This window comes from Lissotriton vulgaris, chromosome 1_1 (assembly GCF_964263255.1).
Source record: "Lissotriton vulgaris chromosome 1_1, aLisVul1.2, whole genome shotgun sequence".
NCBI lineage: Eukaryota > Metazoa > Chordata > Amphibia > Caudata > Salamandridae > Lissotriton > Lissotriton vulgaris.
In genome coordinates, this window is record NC_141685.1 from 1046478618 (window position 1) to 1046501571 (window position 22954).

The 22954-nt window shown below is 44.8% G+C and overlaps 1 protein-coding gene across 2 annotated transcripts in view; it reads left to right on the forward strand.

Moving 5' to 3' along the window:
* ECSIT (ECSIT signaling integrator) overlaps window positions 1–22954 on the forward strand; it is a 138670-nt gene that overhangs the window by 26034 nt on the left and 89682 nt on the right. For both annotated transcript variants that reach the window (XM_086962620.1, XM_086962629.1), the window contains exon 2: window positions 18903–19047. In XM_086962620.1, coding sequence (XP_086818746.1) covers window positions 18928–19047 — 120 coding nt within the window. In that variant the 5' untranslated portion in view covers window positions 18903–18927. The remainder of the gene's footprint in view (window positions 1–18902; window positions 19048–22954) is intronic.

Sequence of the window (22954 nt, forward strand, 5' to 3'; positions counted from 1 at the left end):
AAGACCAAGTGAAGGGAATCCTGCGGAGACCTATTGTCGCAGCCGCAGGGCCCCTTCTGGTCTATTGTTGTGACAAACCCCGCTGGTGATGCCAACATGAATGGGAGTAAGTTTAGTCTGAATCGGCACATCAGGAACCTATCCTGGGCGTTGTGCATGAGAAACAAATATGGCTCCATACCTTCAACGCTTTTTACTTGGCGATGGGCCCTCACAGTCTTTTTACATCCTTCAGCCTCCTCTCTGCACATGGTTTTCTGTTCCAGGAATATTCTCCCCACTTGCTGTTTGTCCTGGGCTACAATCGATGCAGGGTGAGAGAAGAGGTTCCCAAGGCCTAGCTCCTCTAAGGTGTTCTTCACATAAAGGAGCCAAGGGATGCGCATACATTTGTCCCTCTTTAGACAATCTGATAAAATTTCTCTGCTCAGTGACGCCTCCGGGTTCACCCAAATTTTTAACCAGGCTATGATTGGCCTTAATTTTATCAGATCTTCTATGTGTGATCTCCCTAACTCTCTGTGGACAATCAAACCAGCAGTACATTGTGGGGCCCTCAAAACTGATTTCAGGTATTTGTTTTCTTCTCGTTGGATGCTAGTGGTATTAACGAAGCCCCATACCTCTGCCCCATAAATTACCTTGGAGCATGATACAGAGCTATACAGGTTTAACACCTGCTCCGGGGACCATCTTCCTAGCCTCCTGCCATAACTAGCAATTGCCCCGTTAGATGATACCATTTTACCACAGCGTTCCTCCACCAAGGTATCAAACCGCAAGGCACCATCAAATGTAACACCAAGGTATGGAAACGTTTTGACCTCTTCCAAAATGTGGCTCCCTATTTTGTAGGTAAATTTAGAGGTGTTTTTTTTTCCTGCCAGGAGCACATAACATTTACTGAGATTTGCAGAAAGATCCAAGGCACTCATTAAACTGACAAATCCGTCAATCAGGGTTTGAAGGCTCCTCGGTGTGCGTGCGATCAAAACCGCGTCATCTGCATAGAGCAGAACGGGAGTGTGACGCGACCCCACCCTTGGGCAATCTGTCTTCAGTCCTAGCAAAAACTGCTCCAGGTTGTTGATATAAAGGGAAAACAAAAAGGGAGCGAGAATGCAGCCTTGACGGACTCCACTCTTACAAGGAAAGGAACTGGTCAGCCCCCCCTCCCTATTAAAGCGGACCTTGGCAGTAGTATCACTGTGCAGTTCTCTCAAGATGTTAATTAGGCCGCTCTCTATCCCCATGGTGTGCATCATGCCCCACAGTTTTTCCCTGTTCACGTGATCAAATGCTGCTGCCAAGTCCATAAAACCCATATAAATGGATTCATCACTAGCTATGGTATACTTGGCAGTCAGCATATATAGATTAAGACACTGATCACTAGTGGACCTCCCTGCCCTAAAGCCGTATTGGGTGTCCGAGAAGATGTTTCTTTCCTCGGTCCACTCGGACAATCTACTGAGGATTGCCCTCCCTAAAAGCTTTGCTGACACATCGATCAGGGAGATCGGGCGGTAGCACTTTGGGTCATCCCTATTGCCCTTTTTGAAAATTGGCACAATTACTGCCGTGGACCAGGATCGGGGCAGGCCATGAATAATAGCTGTGTTTATTACCCTTGATATAAGGGGGGCCCACAGTTCGATGTTACTCAGAAAAAGATCTGGAGGGATTCCGTCAGGCCCCGGTGCTTTGTTTTTGGTCAGACCCTCAATCCCAGTGTGGCCTCGATAGAACTGACCGGGGAGTCTACAATGGAACCTGGCTCGTGATTATAGAGGCCCCTAAAGTGGTTAATCCACTGCTCTGGGAGAATATTAGCCCCTATATCCGGGGAGTCTTTTTCCTGGAAGGTTGGGTTATTAATTATTTTCCAGAAACCCGCTAAATCCTTTTTTTCCCCTGCTTCTCGTAAATCTGCCCATGCTTCCGCCTGCAAGGCAAACTTCCTCCTCTTAATTTCTCTTTTGTAGACGTCTCTACACTCTTTGACTTTGTGGGGGACCCTTGGTTTGGCTTTGAGGCTGCTTTTCAGCTCTCTCAGAGCTTTAGAGCAGTCTTTGTCAAACCAACGGGGGTTCCCGTCAGTCTTGAGGGACACACTGGTTTTTAATAGACCGTCGACCAGCTTAGCAATCTGGTCGAAGGCTTCCATTACCCTCGGTCCGTGGACTTCGGTGTCCAGGCAATCATTAATGGCTAGTTTCCCAGCGTCCACCAAGCCCTTATAAAACTTTTCCCCGTCTATTTTGGCCCATTTTAATCTCCTGCCCCGGTCTGTTGCTCTCTCGGTGATAGTGGGGTGGGCTCTAATTCTTGGGCCTGCCAAGTACAGAAGTTCCAGGACCAGGGGGTTGTGGTCGCTAAAACCACTCCACTCAATCCCTACACTGATTGTCTTATTCATTAGTGCCCTAGAAACCAAGATATAATCTATAAAGGAGGAACATCCTCTACCCTTAAATGTGGGGGGGAGTGTGCCACCCTCCTGCATCCCTACCATGTTAATGGTGTGTCCAAGATCATATTTAAGCCGTAACGTCCTGAGGGCTAAGCCCAACGGCGTATGGGAGAAATGCGGTCCCTTCTCCATTGGACATCGGGACCAGTCTATATTTGTTTTGACCAGTGCCGGGCACAAATGGCAGTTAAAGTCTCCCATGACCACTAACCCATATGGGAGCCCGTTTTTTTGACCTGTTAGTACCTGGCCCAACCTGTTATCTAGTTCGATGGCAAGGGGGGTGTTAGATCCCGCAACCTCGTTATTATAGAGGTTTACAGCGACGAATCTAAGACCTTTCCCAGTGAACCTAACAGCCTGAATCCTATGGGAGTTGCACTCAAGGCAAGCATAATTTCCCGGTAGGCTCAGATCTGTATAAATAGCCAAACCTCCCATGGCTCTCCCTGATCTTGATTTTTGCGCAGGTACAACAAAGGACTTATACCCTTCTAGGTGGAAGTTATTCTCCAGGGCCCAGGTCTCCTGCAGGCATATTATATGGAATTTCCTGATATATTCAAGCCACTCCTTGTTATTGACTTTCCCAGCCAAACCGGCTACATTCCATGAAATAATTTTTAGTGCGTCCCCCGCCTGGACCCCACTTCGTTGCATCCCTCCTAGTGGTTCTCGCCCTTCCTCCCCCGGAACTGGTCCTTGCCCATCACCCATGCGTGCATTGTCTACGACCCTAGGTTCATCCAACACCTGGCTCCGGGCACTACCTGTTGCTGGGTGGCTGGGAATCTCCTGCTCTGCCTTTTTGGCACCTCTGTCCCCGCTGTCCCACCTACAATGTTCTGTTTGTCAGTCCACCCCCTCGAGTCCATCCAAACAATGGAACCGATTAAATGTTTGGAAGGGTGGTAATGGCCGGTTAAACGGGGGCCTGTGATTGAACTCATGATGCTGGGCACCCCTTCGGCCCACCCTTTCCCAGTTGTCATAAGAGCGGGTCCCATGTGTACGAACCGGGACAGGAGGAAAGAAAAAGGACACATGGAGTGTTTGGATTGTTGTCACTAGTGATCTATTCCTTCCCTGGCATATGTGAGCAACTGTTCCAGTATCCCTGAACCGGTAGCTTGTTTCCTTCCCAGTTTAAGAATTGGCTTTTGTAGTTTGGTTTGCCCTGTTCCCATCATGCACTGGGACAGGAACAGACTAATTTGCATACAGTCAGGTTCTGAAACTGGGATGGTGCAGTGAGCTAAAAAACGGTGTTGGATCTAGCCCTGATCTCTTGACTGGGTGAGAGTATTCTGTTTAATTCAGAGACTCTGTCCCTCACCACCCCTTGTTGTAAATATTTTTGTCCACCCTAAGCGTGGAAGGGTATACTCAGATGTGAGTCCCTTGCTCATTGCACCATCAGGATTCAAGCAAGCCGGGCCGAAGAGGCTGAAATGCCAGAAACCGGTCCCCGGTAGCTTGTTTCCTTCCCAGTTTAAGAATTGGCTTTTGTAGTTTGGTTTGCCCTGTTCCCATCATGCACTGGGACAGGAACAGACTAATTTGCATACAGTCAGGTTCTGAAACTGGGATGGTGCAGTGAGCTAAAAAACGGTGTTGGATCTAGCCCTGATCTCTTGACTGGGTGAGAGTATTCTGTTTAATTCAGAGACTCTGTCCCTCACCACCCCTTGTTGTAAATATTTTTGTCCACCCTAAGCGTGGAAGGATATACTCAGATGTGAGTCCCTTGCTCATTGCACCATCAGGATTCAAGCAAGCCGGGCCGAAGAGGCTGAAATGCCAGAAACCGGTCCCCGGTAGCTTGTTTCCTTCCCAGTTTAAGAATTGGCTTTTGTAGTTTGGTTTGCCCTGTTCCCATCATGCACTGGGACAGGAACAGACTAATTTGCATACAGTCAGGTTCTGAAACTGGGATGGTGCAGTGAGCTAAAAAACGGTGTTGGATCTAGCCCTGATCTCTTGACTGGGTGAGAGTATTCTGTTTAATTCAGAGACTCTGTCCCTCACCACCCCTTGTTGTAAATATTTTTGTCCACCCTAAGCGTGGAAGGGTATACTCAGATGTGAGTCCCTTGCTCATTGCACCATCAGGATTCAAGCAAGCCGGGCCGAAGAGGCTGAAATGCCAGAAACCGGTCCCCGGTAGCTTGTTTCCTTCCCAGTTTAAGAATTGGCTTTTGTAGTTTGGTTTGCCCTGTTCCCATCATGCACTGGGACAGGAACAGACTAATTTGCATACAGTCAGGTTCTGAAACTGGGATGGTGCAGTGAGCTAAAAAACGGTGTTGGATCTAGCCCTGATCTCTTGACTGGGTGAGAGTATTCTGTTTAATTCAGAGACTCTGTCCCTCACCACCCCTTGTTGTAAATATTTTTGTCCACCCTAAGCGTGGAAGGGTATACTCAGATGTGAGTCCCTTGCTCATTGCACCATCAGGATTCAAGCAAGCCGGGCCGAAGAGGCTGAAATGCCAGAAACCGGTCCCCGGTAGCTTGTTTCCTTCCCAGTTTAAGAATTGGCTTTTGTAGTTTGGTTTGCCCTGTTCCCATCATGCACTGGGACAGGAACAGACTAATTTGCATACAGTCAGGTTCTGAAACTGGGATGGTGCAGTGAGCTAAAAAACGGTGTTGGATCTAGCCCTGATCTCTTGACTGGGTGAGAGTATTCTGTTTAATTCAGAGACTCTGTCCCTCACCACCCCTTGTTGTAACTATTCCTTCCCTGGCATATGTGAGCAACTGTTCCAGTATCCCTGAAGCTCACCAATATGCAGTCCCCTATGATAGATTTACGTGTTCTCCCTATCCAGGGTACCCTTTTGCCATTATTATCTCGTTATTTAAGTGTACAGGTAAAGGTCTATTCTGATTTAGCCACTTAATCACCCTAGTTTTTAAAGTGCAGAAATCCTCAGCTTCACCCTCCTTTAATGGGGGGACACCCGCCATAACTACTGTGAAGTCATTCGCCTCTGGTGGTAAGTTGGGTCTGCGTGGCCTAGGGGGGGGCTTCATTGATGGGGTAGGTGCTACACTTTCTTTCGGCTGTACAGTGGGAATGCTGTTTACCTTTGCAGGGGGGCTAAGTCCTGTACAGTTGGATGGTATATTTAAGGCCGGATTGTTCCTCTGAGTTTGTGGTGGGATGGTCGTAATGGGCGCCTGTGGGGGAGCCAGGTGTAGTGCGCTATTCGGGGCTTTTGGACTAACAGTGGGTTTAAGGACCTTTTCATGGGCTTTGGACGGGTTTTTAATGCTACTTAGTGTGGCCTCCAGGATGGTTAATCTTATTTCCACTTTTTTAATGCTTTCACTAATAGGTAGCAAGAGTGACCTAAGCAGGAATTCCAGGTTGCCCAACGGGGCAACAGGGGGAGGGGCATTGGTGGTGTTACTAGCCATCTCGGTAGGCAAAGTGGGGGCTCCACCGTCCTGAGCCGTGGGTGTGGGGTGTGAATCACCCACCACAGCCACGGTTGGTGTGGTATGTTTGGATAGCTTCCCAAAGTCAGAGTGGGAGATCTTGGGTCTATTTTTAGCCTGGGCACCCTTCGACTTCCTCCTACGTTTATTGGGGGGGGGTCCAAATACACCCTGCGCAGCGGTTTGTTTAGGTTTAGCTTTTCTAGGCTTTGATTGTGGGGGGGGTTGGGAAATTAGATCAATCGTCTCCCTGGTTGGGCTTTCGTTCCTCACTGGAGTAGAGGTCCTTGGAGTTTCTGGGGGCGTTTTTGTGACATCCCTGAGCAGGATAGGGACGTCTTCCAATAGTGTTAGATCTGAGGTAGGTGTAGGGGGATAGTCTCCTAAGGGTCGGCCTTTCAAGTTGTCTATAGAGCGTCTCCGCTCAGCCCTAAGCCGACTTAGCATGTTTTCCTTGTCCCCTTCTCCCCCCGCCCGTGGGAAATAGTTATCTAGGGTCATGTTTTTTGTTCCTGCCTGTCTTAAGGGGGTACATTCCCTTGCCGGGGACGGCATGGTTTCTTAGGGTGTATTACAAGCAATGAGGATGTTTATCAGCCTCTATACCTGGGAGTGGGCGGCGGGGCCAAGAGAATAGGCCCAGCCCGGCCTCCTTCGGCCCCTGACGGCCACAGACAGTCCCGCCCTTGTCCCGGGCTTCTCCCGGCACCCTCCCGCGCGCTCCCGCGCCGCGGGAGAACTGACCGCAAGATATAGTAATCGCTGGGTAAGAGAGGGAGTGGTCGGGGAGAGCAGCCCAGGTGATCTTAATCCGGGCAGGCGGGTGCTCCTGGGAATCAGAGTCCCTGCACCCGCGCTCGCAGCCCCGCCTCGCACAGTCCTCAGCAGTGACCCCCAGCGATGATCCTACTCCCCTCACGAAGCGGGACCCGCGGAGCGGGTACCGCAAGCAGAGGGAGTAAAAGTTCCGAGGTGAGAGGCAGGAGAAATCCTTAGTGCAGCGTCCGTTTCAGCAAAGCGTCCACTCATTTTCAACAGTAAAGTGTTCAAAGTGATTTGTCCCTACAGGAGGATGACCCTCTCTGTATACCTCAGCATCTGCAACCTAAACCGTGTTTCCACCACCGTAACAACCTATAGCAGAGGACCCTAAAGGAACATCATTTAGCGACAGGTCTCAGTTTAGAAATAGATCTCATTAACATATGCTCTGTAAAAGATCTAGGTGACGCTGGCAGAACATTCCAATTACAGTGCAGTCTAAAATACGGAGCGTAGTAGTCTCTTAAATCCATTCAGTCGAGGAGTTAATCGATTCACTATATTATGCTCTTTCGTGAGGGCAGAAATAGGGAGCTCAGGAAACCTGATTTTGACACCACTGTCCCAGAAGTATTGGCTGATGTTATTGTTTTGGACCAGGAAGCCAAAACCTCCGGCAACACTTCTAGTATATAAAATAGGATCCTACTTAGCTCGTTGATTCTCCTATATCAAAGTAAAGCAGACGAGGCAAGAAACAATGTTATTTCTATAGTTAAAGACCCCTGGTTTTTGCCAGAGAATTCCCCTGCTAAGGTCCATGTTTATTTTACCTGTGCTCAGGGGTTCCATTTTCATCCGTCATAGGTTAGCTTGTATAAAAAAAACTGACAAACGGTCTCTCGGAGCAAGAAGTATGGCACAAAACGGCTGCATAAATGACATCATGTCTCACTCGTAAGCAAGTTTGATTATCAGCTTTGGCTCTTGGCAGCAATAGGGTCTGAGACGGGTGTAGAAATGAAGCCTGACACAGAGGAAGCCATAAATGATGTACAAGAACTACATAGGAGACTGCCATATTTCCTCTCTCACCCAGTAAAACATCTATGCTATAAAATAATTTATGCAATAGCATGACCACACCCACAATCCATAGCAATAAGGGACCATGTTGGCATTGTCTTTGCAGCCTTTGCTATTTGGATATGTTGAACATTACGGATTTTTAAAATTTCCTTTCTCGTTTATGAAGGTAACCTCACATTGAAGCTGACCTTACTATTGTAATGTGCAAATTGTTTCTTTAAAAAAACGCTTGATACAGTAAACTTCCATATTTCTAACAGCAAACAAAAATGCTACTCAACTGTGATTGCCTCTTAGGTACATACCTCATATATCCATCAAAACAAATTAGGCGCTCCATACACCAGTTTTGTAGTACTCCATCTTCAAAGAAATAATGCCTACTTCCAATCATATGATCAAATCTGCAAAAGTGGAACTGCCTGTCCATGGACATAGATACATGGTGGTCTTAAAACAGCTGCCATGGTTGCACCTCACATGCTTTCACCGAAAGCACAACTGAAGATATAAGATGCCCCCTTCTCTGGAACACACACATTGGGTCTCATGCGAATGAGGCGACCTATAAAATAGTATATCAATGTCTTGAGCGAACAAGTTTAAGGTGAAGAACATCTCTCCTAAGCTGCGTATCTGGACCCTTGGAGCTAATGAGGTTACGACCCATGCCATCTCTAGGACTTGAATTAAATCCCCTTGACAGGACATTTATGCCACTTGAGAGCCTAAGTAAAGATGAGGGCCTGAGAAAAGATGATTCAAGGAGATTTTCTTGACCACAATGTCGCGGCCCGCTAAAATGTCTTTATGCACCCACAATGCTCTACATAACATACTTTGTTAATAGAAGTTACACATGTGAAAATATAATAGTGATGATACCACAGGACTCAATAACTTCAAGTACCACAAAGTCCCTCAACAGACTCATGCTGTTTCCTCTATTAAGAACATTGCTTTGCTCTTTGGACATGCACATTGGTGAAAGGTCCAGAACCGAGTTCTCAAAAGGGCTCCAAAGATCTACAATTCTATTAATTTCTTAAGTTAGCGGCCCTCAATTGAGATCGGGTAAGATTGGTGAAGTAGGATTTAATTTCATCGTAGGTTCATGCTTCTTATGCTGCGTCTACGTGGCCACAAATAAATCTACTGTTCGAATCAATTTTAGATTTCTCCTTACAAGCATGTGACGGTGGTAGACCTGGGATTAAGGGAAGAATTTTAGGATTGAGCCCTAAATTTCTCTTGCCGTATACAGGTAGTACAGAACTATTATCTCCACTGCTGGTAATGTTTAACCCTTTAACCTCTGGGGCATAACATTATGGTTTTCTTTTGGCTCAAACTAATTCCTAGCTTTAAACTAGTTTGCCTTTTATTGGCCTGGGCCTTTATGTGTGCATCAGGCCTTTATTTAGGATTATAACTGGTACCAAATAATGAATAAGGCACAGATGAATATGTTAAAGTCGGCACAGGTGTATGTTTTGCAAGGTGGTGACCTTGCCCAATTTTCCTTAGACAGTTTAATTTCTTAATTTTCTTTACTATGGAATAATGTAAACCATACTCCTTCCGACAAAGCATTGACTCTGCGTATCTTGCAGGGGCACCCGTTTCCAAAAGCTTTTCACCCTTGCAAAAGGGGTCTTTGTAGCATTTCCTAGAGTTGATAACATGCATTCCATCTTCCCGCCGTACCCCCAATCACTTTATCAATGAGGTTTTCAGTTTATTTATGAAGGGAACTGCACTTTTGTTAGATGGGATTTTACAAGGTGATATGACTAGTTCTTTCCCTTTCAAAAAGCTAGTGCAGCAATAATGTTCACACTCTACACTTTTTTTGCTACTCCGGTGGAAGAAGTTGTGCAAGATTCCCTAGGTAATGCACCTGGGCTTGGGGGCAGTAAAATTTCAACCATTCTGTTTAAGGTTAGAAGGTGAAAAGAAGCCAAACCACCTCTGTACATTTACTCTATATTGTATTTTTAACTGCAGCCTGGAGGATTAGCTGTGTGCGCAGCCAGGTGCCATTTAAAGCATGAATTATTCAACGGGGCTTTTATAAGAATTGTATTGCTATATTTATATTAATTTTTATCTACGCATATTTTATGGATTAATTTATTCCTAAATAAACAATATAAACTATGATGTGTATGTGATAGAAATTGACTTTTCTAGCAACTGTTACATCAGATGGGAAGGATGTAGGATAAAACGTTTGTGCCTACGAGGCCTATGCAGTAGTGCATCACAATTGGTTACCTTTAAGGACTTGCTCATCAAAAAGTGAGATCAGATTTTCAAATTAATTGGACCAATTTATTTTCAAAAATGTATGTTTAAAAACAAAAAAGACACGGGTTCCAAATTTTGTTCTTAATACTGTGCCTTCCATGCCCGATGCCAAACACTTCAGGCAAGATGCCCTCCGCCTTGTTATCACACCTGCCCTGCTTTTTGCCACCAGGCCTTTTGCACCTACTACCTCCTTCTGATTAGAGGACAATATGTGTGTAGCTACATTGCAGTCCTCAAAGCTGGAGAAAACAGGTTATTGCGTCTGGCTTGTTCAGGGGACCCTGGTCTTGAATAGGTCACACACCAAGAAAAATATGGCCCAGAGTGCACCTCCGTCAATTAGAACCACCCAAGTTGTCACCTACAAAGAGTTCATACAGACCTGAAATAGCTTCTTCTTTGATGTGCTAATTACATTTATTTATGCTAAGGCCATTAATTAAACCTCGTTCTTGGTTCATGGAGGCCTTAGTCCGCTGAACTGATGTTTTAGTTTGCACATTACCTTTCTTTGTTAAGCACACAACTTATCCACAATTACTGGAGATGGGCAGTTAGAGTTTTAGCACTGATGGGGACACATTGCTGCATGAAGGCTTTAGAGATGACGTATAACGCAGAAGCCTGGCATTTCAAACTGCCTCTGTTCTATTTTATTCTACTTTTATTCAAATGAATCTGCTATTGTAAGAACTGAACATACAAAGATAAGGCAAGAAGCATGTTCAGGGGGAAATGGAGCCCTGACAGGACTTAGCTTCAGCTGCTGTAACGCCAGAATCGAACCTAACCATGTGAGCTTGTTTCCCATCCTTCACATCAAAATATTGTAGTTGTAGGTCAGGGTCAAAGCCTGGATATATTGAAGTAAAAGGTTAGTTATTTATTCCATGTTAGACGCTGAAGTTGCAGCAACAGCAGGCAGCTCCTGTCAGGGCATCATTCGCCCTCCAACTGCCCTCAATTTACAGGCATCACTTAGCACACAGATGCCAACATTCTATGCGCCATCACTTCTACCAGCATCCGCACTAAACATCCTACAGCATGATCACATAGCCCGCCATCACAGATAAACCATGTCAGTGGTAGTTAATTTGAGCCGGTGCTGTCAGGTGCCTGGCTCTTAGTTGTCAGCACCGGCTCTACGGACAGTCCACCACATGGTGGTGCTGTTTAATTTTGAGATGAGCACAGCAAGCGTGTTTATTAAGTACATCACATAGAAAATTAATAATACCACCCTCACACCTTTTTTTATAGCTTTGTGTGACCTGAAATAGTCTGAATTGTTACACTTGTAGGAGTGCGATGGTTAGGTGTTATATTGGTACTGTCATTGGCAGTGCTGGCAGAGGCAATGTGTGGGGCATTCAGCAGTGGCCTTCCAATTTTTACAAATTAAGCGCTGCGTCGCTGCATCATCCCTGTAGGAAATGTACCCCTTCTAATGGTCACCCTGGGTTTTCTACGCAATCTGTGGGGCCCTATAGTTTTGGTGGCTGTAGAACTCTGTGCCTGTTCTCCCCTTTCAACATAGTGAAATTGGAATACCCCTGATTGTATATTTAATTTACCATCAAATATAAATCACCTCTATTTAGGCGTTATTGCCCATAAGCCAGGATGTGTGGTATTGAAAAGTGGGATATGTAGGAATTTAATGTTAAACGTGTCCTTGCGGTGTAAAAGACCCAAAGCTATTTTCACTGTAGCAAGGCTGGCAGTTCCATAGGTAAACATTGGGTTACATTATTCCATCTAATAATGCTAATTTTGGTTAGGAACAGCTAGAAAAATAAACAACTATTTTTAATAGTTAGTAAATATCTAATTTAATGGTGAAGTCTGGTTTTTTGATAAATATTAAGAAAAGGGTACTTTTAGGAAGTTAGCTTTTCCCTGCGAATAGCATTTGGTTGCCTGTTTGCATTTTCCACTTCTGCCAGCCAGTAATTAGCACTTGAATAGATATTAATGGGTTTGTATTCCCTCCCGGAAGAGCACAATAGGCTGACCTGAATTGGCAGAGATGCCACCTCTGAACCTGACAGAAAATGCATTGTGGGGCTGTGAGTATCATGTTTTCCATTTCATTGTCCGTTCCTGCTTGAAATGCATGCTGTTGTTTTACACATACAACTTGGTACACACTTCAAAGAGGCCTCCCCGGTCACTGGCAAATATTAGCTGACACCTAGGCAAGAACCCCACCACAAACAGCCAGGCATGCTGTAATCATAGTGGGCCTCACTCCGACATACAGTATGTAATCATGATGAACTGTTGAATCATGCTCCTTTAGGTCTACTGGGGTTTTACATATAGCATGTGGGGCACACTTCAAGATGCTAGATCTGGATGCCAAAACAATTCTTCGGTCTGGTTGCTAGAAAACCCTGCTTTGTGCTACAAGACTTCTACTCTGAGTTTATTGTGGGTACAGTGACTGCTTAAAACTGGATTTTAATGTTTGATTTCAGAGAACACTAGGATTACCTTAACACACTTCTCCCGCCCTCAGAGTTCAAGGTTAGTGTTGGTGAAGACTTGCCATCTTAAAAATGCCCATAGTTAGTAGGGTTAGCCCCAGGAATTTTTACCCCATTAGTTAGGTCGTTCCCAGGAGTTATTCCTGCCCACACGCTCATGCCAGGCATACATGTGGACTCTCCAGGCACCCACTTCAGAACACTCCTTGACTGGAGGAAAATCAGAAGAGGACTGAACCAGCTGTGACCTGAGCAGAGCTCTGAAAGGACTGCGCTCTGTTGTACCCAGGACAAAGAAGTGGATTCCTATAGTCATAAGGCTGACCTATTAAAGCTACAGGGACACAACAAGCTACAAGAGGCTTTTTCCTGTAACTGCCCAGCTGACTAGTGGCCAGTTCTTTCCGTGAGGTCCTCAAGGGCTTTAAAGTATACTCCTGTGGTGGATTAAGACTTAAGAACTAAAGTCAGAAAGTAAAATCTTTGATGTGGATGAACCTGGTTGGTGAATCTGACCCAAGCTCCATCGCAGTCAGCGCTAAATTGTGACATGGTCTTGGTCTACTGCTATCATTGCCACTATTCCTACATAACACTTTAAAAGATCGTATCTTCTATTCTCCTTATTGGATTTATTACTGTATTTTACTCCATAAATACTTTACACCTTGTCTTAGGTTAAGCCTGTCTGCTCTGTGCCATAGCTACCTGGGGATTGAGCTCAGGTTAATGTAATTTCGTAAATCTCCTTTCTTTATACAAAGGACAAGCCAGATGCATACACACACATCATTTCGCTACATAACTGGGTGCTGGATTAAGCCTGAGAGTTGAAGGGAGAGTGGAGCCCTGCCAGGACCTAACAGTTGCTGATGTAACCCCATCGCATAACCTGGAATAAAGAATCTACCTCCGACCTAAATGGCTCCAGGCTCTTGTATGGAAACCCTGTCCTATCACTGTAATAAAGCACATACTTGACACCAGCGATGATTCTCCTGGAGCCTGCAGATCTGCAGCAGTTTGACTAGTTTCGACATGCTTGCACCCATCTGGTAGCTTATTAACCCCTCTGTACAGCTCAGAAATGCAACGGAAACAAGCCGCCCGACTGTCATCTCCAGAGCCTTGCAACTGTGTCTGTGGTTTCAGTGGCTTTTATTATTCGTGATAAATTATTCAAAATAATGTATTCTGAAAATGCCTTGTTACACATTTTACTGACTTACACAGTTCAAAGTGTGTATGCATCTGTCTCAAGTTCATAGGATCTGTGGTGTTCCTATCAAGTATTAAAGTATTTTCTTCGGCCAATTTCTAAAATGTGATCTCATATGCAATTGTCTCCCAATGCCATTCAAACCTTAAACATAATAGTGAGGACAACAGATGTGAATGCTAGTGCTATGTTTCAGCAGTCGGACTGCTCACAGTTGCCGAATTTCAAAGGCCTCCTTTCCTTTAAGTCAATAAAACTACGTGCAAAGTCAGTTGTATTAAAATTAGCATTATAGGCAGGTCACAATTTAAACAAGCATTGGCATAGCCTATAGGTCTTGCCTTTAGGGACCTTCTAAGACACCTAAAAACTAGGGCCTAGAGACACTTTGGCACTGCTGTTGCAACACTTTTTCTGACGCCCTGGCAGTGTAAAAAATGTGCCATGTTGCACCCTATTTATAAAGTGACGTATCTAAGCAGATGCGTCACTTTGTAAAGCCCTGCGCTACATTATACCTGCGTCAGGTGTAATGTATGCAGGGTGGGCGTTCCCATGTAAAAAGCCTTGTAGACGTGGCACATTGAAATCTATCAGATTTCACTGCAACACTTCTAGGACTCCACTACATCAAAATCTTACACCTGCTTCACAGCAGGCGTAAGACTGACGCAGGCCCATTCACATGGGGCTTGCCCAGTGTGAAAGGACACATTGCTGGAGTTGCGTCACTTTTGTGACACACTCCAGCAATGCGTCATTACTGCGCCTGTAGATACGTCAAAAATACTGACGTAGCTGTAACTCCTTGCGACATGGAGCGCTGTACATTAAATACGGGTCATCCATCATGTCGCAAGGAGGGCGCAGTGCAAACTCTTGCGTCGCTGTTTTCATACAGCAATGCTACCGTTTTCATAAATGAGGCCCTAGATTTGTTAGACAATAAGTGTAGGAGATGGAAAAAGGAGGAATGAGGTCAAACTAAGGTCACTGAAATAATGCGATTTTTGCTGCGGCGAATTACACATAATTTTGGATTTGACTCAATTGCCAAAATCCATCATCTACTACATAATCTGCAGATTTCAAAAACTAAATCTAGCTCAAATGGATCAAAAGTTAATAAAAACTCAGCTACACGTGTTGCTGCGAAGTGGAAGACCCTTCGCAAAAGTTGATTGATCACCCTTCCTTTGCTCATCTGTATTTGAGTGTTAACCGCTACTAATGAGGCAAAAGCTTCACCTGGACAGTGTTGGTATGTGTAAACATGACAAAATAATAAATTAATACTATCTCAAAATGTGCCTTATAACGTGGTATAATTTGCATAATTTAGTCAACCATGCCACATCATAGGGTTGTCCTCAGCCGCATAATTCCAGTGGCCCTGAGTACAACCAAGAATAACAAGGGTGGAGATGCCATTTCAGAAGACTGACTACTGCAGGGATGGGCAGAGGAGGCGAACCCTGGCCGGGTCCGAGCCTGCGGAAGTCCTGGCAACCCACACCGGCCCAGAAGTCTTACATTCCTCCCACATCAACTGAGTTCCCATCAGCTGCAGCTCTCTGGCCCTGCCTCAGCCTGGCAGAGCAGGTGGTGTCCAGCAGGACCGCGGCCTGGTAGTCATTAACACCGAGGAGCTACACTTCCTTTAGGGATGGACACAAACCAGCTGCCCAAGGCCATAAATCGCCCCTTGTCCCTCAGCACCAGGGTGGGTAGAAGCGAGAGAGGGCACCTGAGGAGGGAAGTTTTCTAGCAATGCTCTGGTGCACACCGCACGGGTAATCCCTTCCAGTCACCGCCGCCCCCTTCAAGGCCCACACGCATCCCGGGGCCAAGAACACGGCCTCGATGGGAACCACGGACGACGCACATTCTCACTGCCATTTTAGGATCAGGAATATGGTGCTCCCCAGGGACATATAAATAATGTAGTTAGGTTAAATGAAATATCATGTTTGGAATGAACAACTCCTGGTACATGGTTAGGTAGTGCTTTTAGAACATATAATTTCGCAATTGTGAAATTTAGAACCCTCTGAGAGTGGAGAGTATCATCAGCGAGACGCCCTTCGTAAAGCACTTACACTCTTCGACTGGGGTAGTAAGCGCTATATAAGCGCAATTCCAATCCAATCAGTGGGGCGCTATACACATAGTTTCCACTTAGCAGTAGTTTGCATAATGGGACGTTTACACTTGCAATTGATAAACTGGAAAGTGTTACTGCCCATCTGAAAGTGATGTTTTATCGACTTTGGAGAAATGAAAAGCAGAGTTGGGCCTGCTGAGATCCAAAACAGTGATCTGTGAGTTACACCTACTACTTTTCATTCTACCACAGTTAAGTGACATCCATCACCTTCTATGCGCTACCCCGCCTACCCACTTCTTCTTTGTGGAAAGAAGGGAAATGCTGAGACAGATCTCTCTTTCCATACCTTTCTATGCATTCAGGGCTTACTGCAAACTGGAAGTCTGATCGAACACCGCTCAATTGGTAAAATGAGGGCCGATAATTCATCCTGCATGTCTGACGGTGGTAGGGGTAAGGCAGTGGAAGGGAGGGCGCCTGAGTGCTACACAACAAAACACTTCCATGTAAATGTAGTAGTATTTGTATAGCGCACCGAATCGACCCCTGAAGGGGTATCTCAGGCGCTTGTACGCATATCACTGTGGAACCCTTCCTGGCTTTTCCCTGTGAAGTGCCCACTCCTGGGCACCCCCAAGTTGAAGCCAGGCATCCTAGCGTTGTTGGGGCCGTTGTGGAGATTAAGCAAGCTATTGCCCAGAGTTGCAGAGTGGGACCCATGATTAGAATAGGCACCGAGGCGAGAATTATCAGGTCTGCGGAAATTGAGCCCAAGACCCGCCGAGGCTGGAATTGAACCCTGGTCCCGGGCTAGACCTCTGCATAAAAGTCTGCCGCTCTAACCATTGAGCCACACTGCACCATACTCGGCACCTAGTTAATGCTTCAGCATGACGACAGCAAAATATATCCTGGGAGATTCATGGTACTCATTCTTTGATCTCTCTTCCTTTGGAACTGGCTATGCATGTGTGCCTGCGTCCAAGTACAAGCTGGGAAAATCTGACCTTCGGCTGCAAACATGATCTCCCTCCTTCAGAATGTGCTGTAAGGGAAACCAGCACGCGAGTGGTGCGCGCGCGCCACAGCAAGCGATCTTTTTTCAATTATCGCACACGTGTCTGGGCACGATAATTCAAAACAGATGCCGCCCATGCTGGTAACCGCAAGCATTAGGCCAGGGGTGGAGCAGAGACGGTACATGCACCCACCTTTGCCCAATTGCGTGCTGTCTTTCCTAGAAAGACGCACGCAAATGCCAATAGCCTGTTACAAAAATCTGACCACAAGCACAAGCTTGTGGTCAGATTTTTGAAGCACCTTACAAAAGGTCTCGCAGAGCAGGGCATGCACGCTGGCTCAGGCGAGACCTATAAATCAGTTCTTGATCTAAATGAAAGTTTATTTAACATGACAGAAAGAATGAATGATTTATGTGTGAATTATGTCCAAGCCTTCCCAAGCAACCCCCATGGATATGATGTGTATACTTCATACTGAATCTGCACTGATTAATGTGTCAGTAAAGAAGTTTTTGCCCTGGAGGTTATGTCTCCGTTTTATTTAAATAGTGTGTAGATTTTTTTCATGTGAAGTAAGCTGTAATAATTAGAAATATATAAACAAGCTCAAGATGCCTCTCCTTTTCACCAAGCTGCACTGAAAAACAAACTTCACCCAAAAATTTAAATAAACAACAATGGGTGCATTTTTAAAACGCAAGCTAAGCTGAGCTGCAATCTTTCTCTTTATAATTGATTTACGGGTGCAGAATCTTATATGGCTAATAGAGGACCCTTTACAACTCCACTGTAACACCTAGTAGCATCCTGTGGTAATGCACCCTTTCCTTGCTTCGTGGAATATCTTTAAGTACTTATGCTACTGCTGGGATATTTTTTAATCAAAAGCATAAAATAAACATTATCATTTGCTATGCCAATAGCTCAAAGGTTCACTAATGCGAGACATATTGCATTGCAAATGCTTGTCTATATGAATAACTCATCCAGTGGCTGAGAGGAGTTGCACGATGAAAGCTGATGAGATGCAGTGTGAGAGACTTTTAGTGGCGCTTAGGATGGTGGAGGGTCCGGACTGGGGTCCGGATGTTTGCTGACATTGGCGGGTATGACCCTTGAGCTTGTCCAGGCTGTTGCTTCTTTGTTGTGAAGGTTGTGTAATAATATTAGGGGCCCCATTTGCTGCACAGTCATTTGTTAAAAATTGGACATATTGCATCATCATATTTAGCAGTGCATTGGTTATGTCAGAAAGAAATTAAAGCAAGGTCTAAGCTTACCTCTCAGTCTCCACTACCTGGACTTGCCGTGCTCCACGTTGCCTGATAGGCTTGTTCAAGGTTGTTGGGCAAGTTAGCCAGTCAATGGTATTGTGTGGTGGAATGACGTACTTCATCCAGCAGTGTTGGATGACGTACAGACATTCAAATGAAGAGTGAAGTGTGCACAATATCAGTGGTTGCCTAATGAGTAGAAGGCATTAAGACATGGGCTCCCAGCTTTGGACATTTGGTGTTCAGGAGCCTTATCTTTGGTTTCAGCGCCAGAGAGGGGTCTGTGCTCTAGGAAGGGCAGACGGCACAGTGATACTGAGGAAGCACAATTCAGAATAACCAGTGGGAGGTGCCAATTCTATCACGATGACAGTCCATGCTATCACGATGACAGTGATAATGCAAGCGCCAGGTGGTGCCACTTACGCAGCATACCTGAGCCTAACGTTGCTTGTTTATCAGACTAATTTATAGTCTACTTCATACTTCCCGCTGGGTCGTGGTGTCATTGTCAATCCCCTTACAGAAAGTGTCCAGCAAACATTAGCTTAAATTAACAAGCACTGTGTGGGGCTAGTGTGTTTTTCTGAGCTATTAACCAGTGCTTATGTTTCTTGCCATCTTGGTCTGAAAGATGCTTGTGAAGTATTCTGCAGCAATGCAACAGTCACTCTGCAGGATCCAACCTGTATTTTTTCTTCTAGGTGCTCTTGAAGACAGGCACTTGGGATGAAGTGTTTTCGGGAGCTGCTGCTCATTGGCCGACTGGCCCAAGCCACATCTTATATCCAGCCTATGGTGTTAAGGCAGGAGATCGTGTTGCTAAGGAACAGGTTGTTTACTAACAAGGTAAGAAACATAACAGGCCTCTTCTAGCTACAAGAAAGAAGTAAAAGCGATCCTCATGGCTAAATGCACTTGAACCACGACTGGGGATCAACTTCAAAGACTCGATACTCATCTGTACTACTTGTTCGAACCCTTTGCATTTTTGTTTGACTTTGAAATTGACTTACTTGATTGTTTATGATATCACTTCACTGTACTTTTAACACTATTGATGTATCTGTGTATATATGCATATATGCATATATTGCACAATGCTGTGTATATATCCCCTCCTCTGTAAAGCGCTCTGATATCTGCGAAGATCTTGTTCGCGCTATATAAAACTTTCAAAATAAATAAATAAATGAAAAACCTCCAACCTGCGTGACTTTAAGCTTCTGTACTGGCATGGTTCCTTGAGGTTTGTGGTCCCTACTTCTGCATAGCACCTACAAGATATATGAAAAGTGGTGCAGGATGATGTCTTATAAAGATTTAGGAAACTCTCAACTGACTCTAACAGGGTTTCCCAAGGACAAGCCCAGGAGTTGTGTCCACACGGTATTGTAGCTTTTGTCAAGCAATGGTGTATCAGCATGGTATTTCTATACGCAAACCTAGCCAAAAGGCAGAGCGAATTATATAAAAAAAATCTTTTTTTTCTTCCTATTTGAATTTGAGATAATTAGAAATACAAGCCTTGCATCAAAAAGCAGCAATATGAGGGAGCTGATCCCTGTAACAGAGACCACAACTAAAGACCATGCAGATAGGATATTCTGACAATTGCCTCTCCAGTCAGAACTTCCATTTCTGTTCATTCTCGAGGCCGACAATGGTGAGTTCTGCACTTACAACGTTTCGAAGGTCTGATAGGAAACCTTCGTTTTAGCTTAGGGCTGCTGCTTTCCACTTGGCCTACTGAGTGTGAACCCTGGTTTACCTAATATAGTATAAAAACATGAGGCTGCTTGGTAGGCCTGCATGCAGTGTTTAGAGGCAGCTGTTTCTCTCCGTTTAGTTGGAGAACGGCGCAGTCACTTGGTACATGTGGCATGTGTTTAGGCGTAGGTGTAGTATTTTCAATCACATTCGCATCTTTACAATCACAGAATCCTTGTAGTGCTTTCACAGCAAGCATGAAGAACAAGCACTGTGTGGTAATAGGTTGTATATAGTGCTAGGTATGTTTACAGCCACCGTGCATACGATTTACAGAGGACAATGTTATTGTGGTGTGTTTGTTCGTTTACATAGCGCATGTGGTGTAGACAATCGCATCCAGTGCATAATGTGGGTTTTTTAGGTTGCAAAAAGTGTGTAGTATTATTTACAATGATAAACAGTGCAGATGGAATGTACTGTGGCATAGAATGTAAACTCTTTGTGTACATTCACATGGAGTCACATCTTGTTTACAGTAGTATGCAGTGCACTTGGTGTGCAAAAGTTCCAGAAAGTGAATGAATACATTTTATAGAGCGCACAGCTGCTCCATTAGAATCGTCACAGCGCTGCAGTAAGTGATCATTCATAAGCCAATCTCTACCTAACAAGGAAAGTTTTCAGAAACGTAGAGCCCTTCCTTTTTGACTCTGTGAATCCTGGGGATATTCAATAAACCTTGGTAAGTAGAGCAAAGTGATCTGGAGGAAACATACTCCAGAGGTCTGCCTCTTAGATAAACAGGGCTTTTTTTATGCACTGCTCTATGGCCTTAAAACTTAATTCTTTTGTCTCCTGCAAACCAATGCAGGTGCTTCAGGTATGAGGAGATAGACTTCCATCTAGGCAGTTTGAGAGTCAGACTTGCAGCTGCATTCTTAACAATCTGCAGCTTGCAGGTGAGGGTTGCCGGTACTCCTAGGGAAAGGGCGTTCACATAGTCCAACCATGAGGTGACCAAAATGTGTACTATTGTTTTGCAAGTGGAAACTGGGAGGACTTTGAGGATCTTTCTTAAAGATTTTAATAGGGCAGAGCAAGAGGCCGTAATAGCTTGAATCTGGAGTTTTTAAGAGTTTTCTCCATCATGTTTGATCCCCAAATACCTCACTAAGTGGATGGGAGATCTTCAGCTACCATCAATGTAACCCAGTTGAAAGTATAGTGTTGAAAAATACTATTTCAGACTTCTCTGAATTTAATTTTAAACATCTGTGGTGCAGCCATCTTGCCATTGCATCAAGGCATCCTTGAAATCTTCGTGCTTCAGCTGCGTCTGCATGATGGAATGAGTGCATCAGTTGAGTGTCATCAGCATATGACAGAATTTTCAGACCACCGGTTTCTAGCACTTTCTTGGGGTGGCGCATATATATATTTATATAAAAGAGAATGAGCTTTGCGATTGACCCCGGTGGGACACCATCTTTCAAACCTTTAAAGATAGATGTAAATGGAAGATCTACCTCTTCCCATCTATCAGATAAAAATGATTGCTACCATTTTCTGGCTAACCCATATAAGCCTGTTTTTTTAGGTCTCGCCTTTTCCATTCCGAAGGAATGGGAAATGGCGAGAATTCAAGTGCTCAAAATACTCGTGAAACCACTGGTTTTTTCGTGCGGTTTTCTTCGAGTTCACGTGGCCACAGGCACGCGCTTTTGGGCCATAAACTTTCACGGCCATCTGTTCCCCAGCTCCAGCACCTCCCCTCTCTCTCCCCGCGCACAGCCTTACTTGGATTTCTCCTCCCCCTCCCCAGCCAGCTTCCCCCAGGCCGTGTTCCCTCCCCTGCTACCTATTCACAACTTGTTTTTCTTCTTATTTCAGCACTGCATGGGAGACCATTTGTTTCCTTGCTCCCTCCTTTGTATACCGCTTTCCACTCACAACCACCAGTATTGTATTTGATTTTTTTATTAACCATGCTTTCTTTGCATTTGTAGAAATCTCTACTTATAACCTTTTTAAAAAACTCCAATAATTATAGGGAGCCTTCTAGAAGCACATCACTGCTGATTTCACTGCGTGAGCCTGTGATCTTGTGCATGCTGTTGAATGCCAGTGTTCTCTTTTTTTCATTATTAATTTCTGTATGGGGTGTTTTCCAAACAGCAGAGTAAATCATGGAAGAGTCTTGCTTATCTGGTGATTTCACTCCTTTACTCCTTTGCGAGGTCTTTGAGGTCTTGCATCGTCTTCAAGGCGCTGTGTAAATTCACACTGCAGCTTCAAGAGGGTAGTGTTGTGCTATTACTAAACTCGTTATTTCGTTGTCCACTTTTGAGTAATGTATAACATTTACACAATAGTACACTGCACCCCGTTTCTTTGTCGTACACTATTTTTTTAGTATATCCTGTTGGTGCTGAATTTATCATATAAAATCATGCATTTTCCCTATGTACAGGGGTTCCCAACAGGATGATTTTTAAACTTAACGAGTAACTGACCGTGCGAACCTGCTGTACTCACTTGTAAGGAGAGTGGTGAAATTGCCCCGGTGCCTTAGATGCATCTTGAAATCGAAGGAATGGCTGTGGAGAGCTGCAGGGGTTTGTGCAACAGGAAAGGGTCTTAAGGCTTAAAGCCCAATTGTGACTTGATTTCAGGGTGGCTTTGTTTTTTAAAAAAAAGGTAAAGTCATGGTGTAGCACCATTAATATTGCCAGACTATCGGTCGGGGGTTGTGTACAATGATCAGTGCTGCAGCTACCCTGCACGCGTGTCCGTGTTCTGTCTCCGGCCGCATCTGTTTCACAGCTGGAATTTGGCAGGGCCGGGTGACTGTAACTGTAGAACGGTTCGTTTACTTTTTTTCTCTAATTTGAAGAGTAGCCCACCCTTTGAGCCTTTTTTTATTTTGTAGCTTTTGAAACTATATTAATGTGTAGCTGAATGAATAGAAAATATGACTGGTTAGTAGCCGTGCGAGTGCCTCGTTGGTGATGTTTGACACAAGGCGCTTAATAGATGGAAAGCT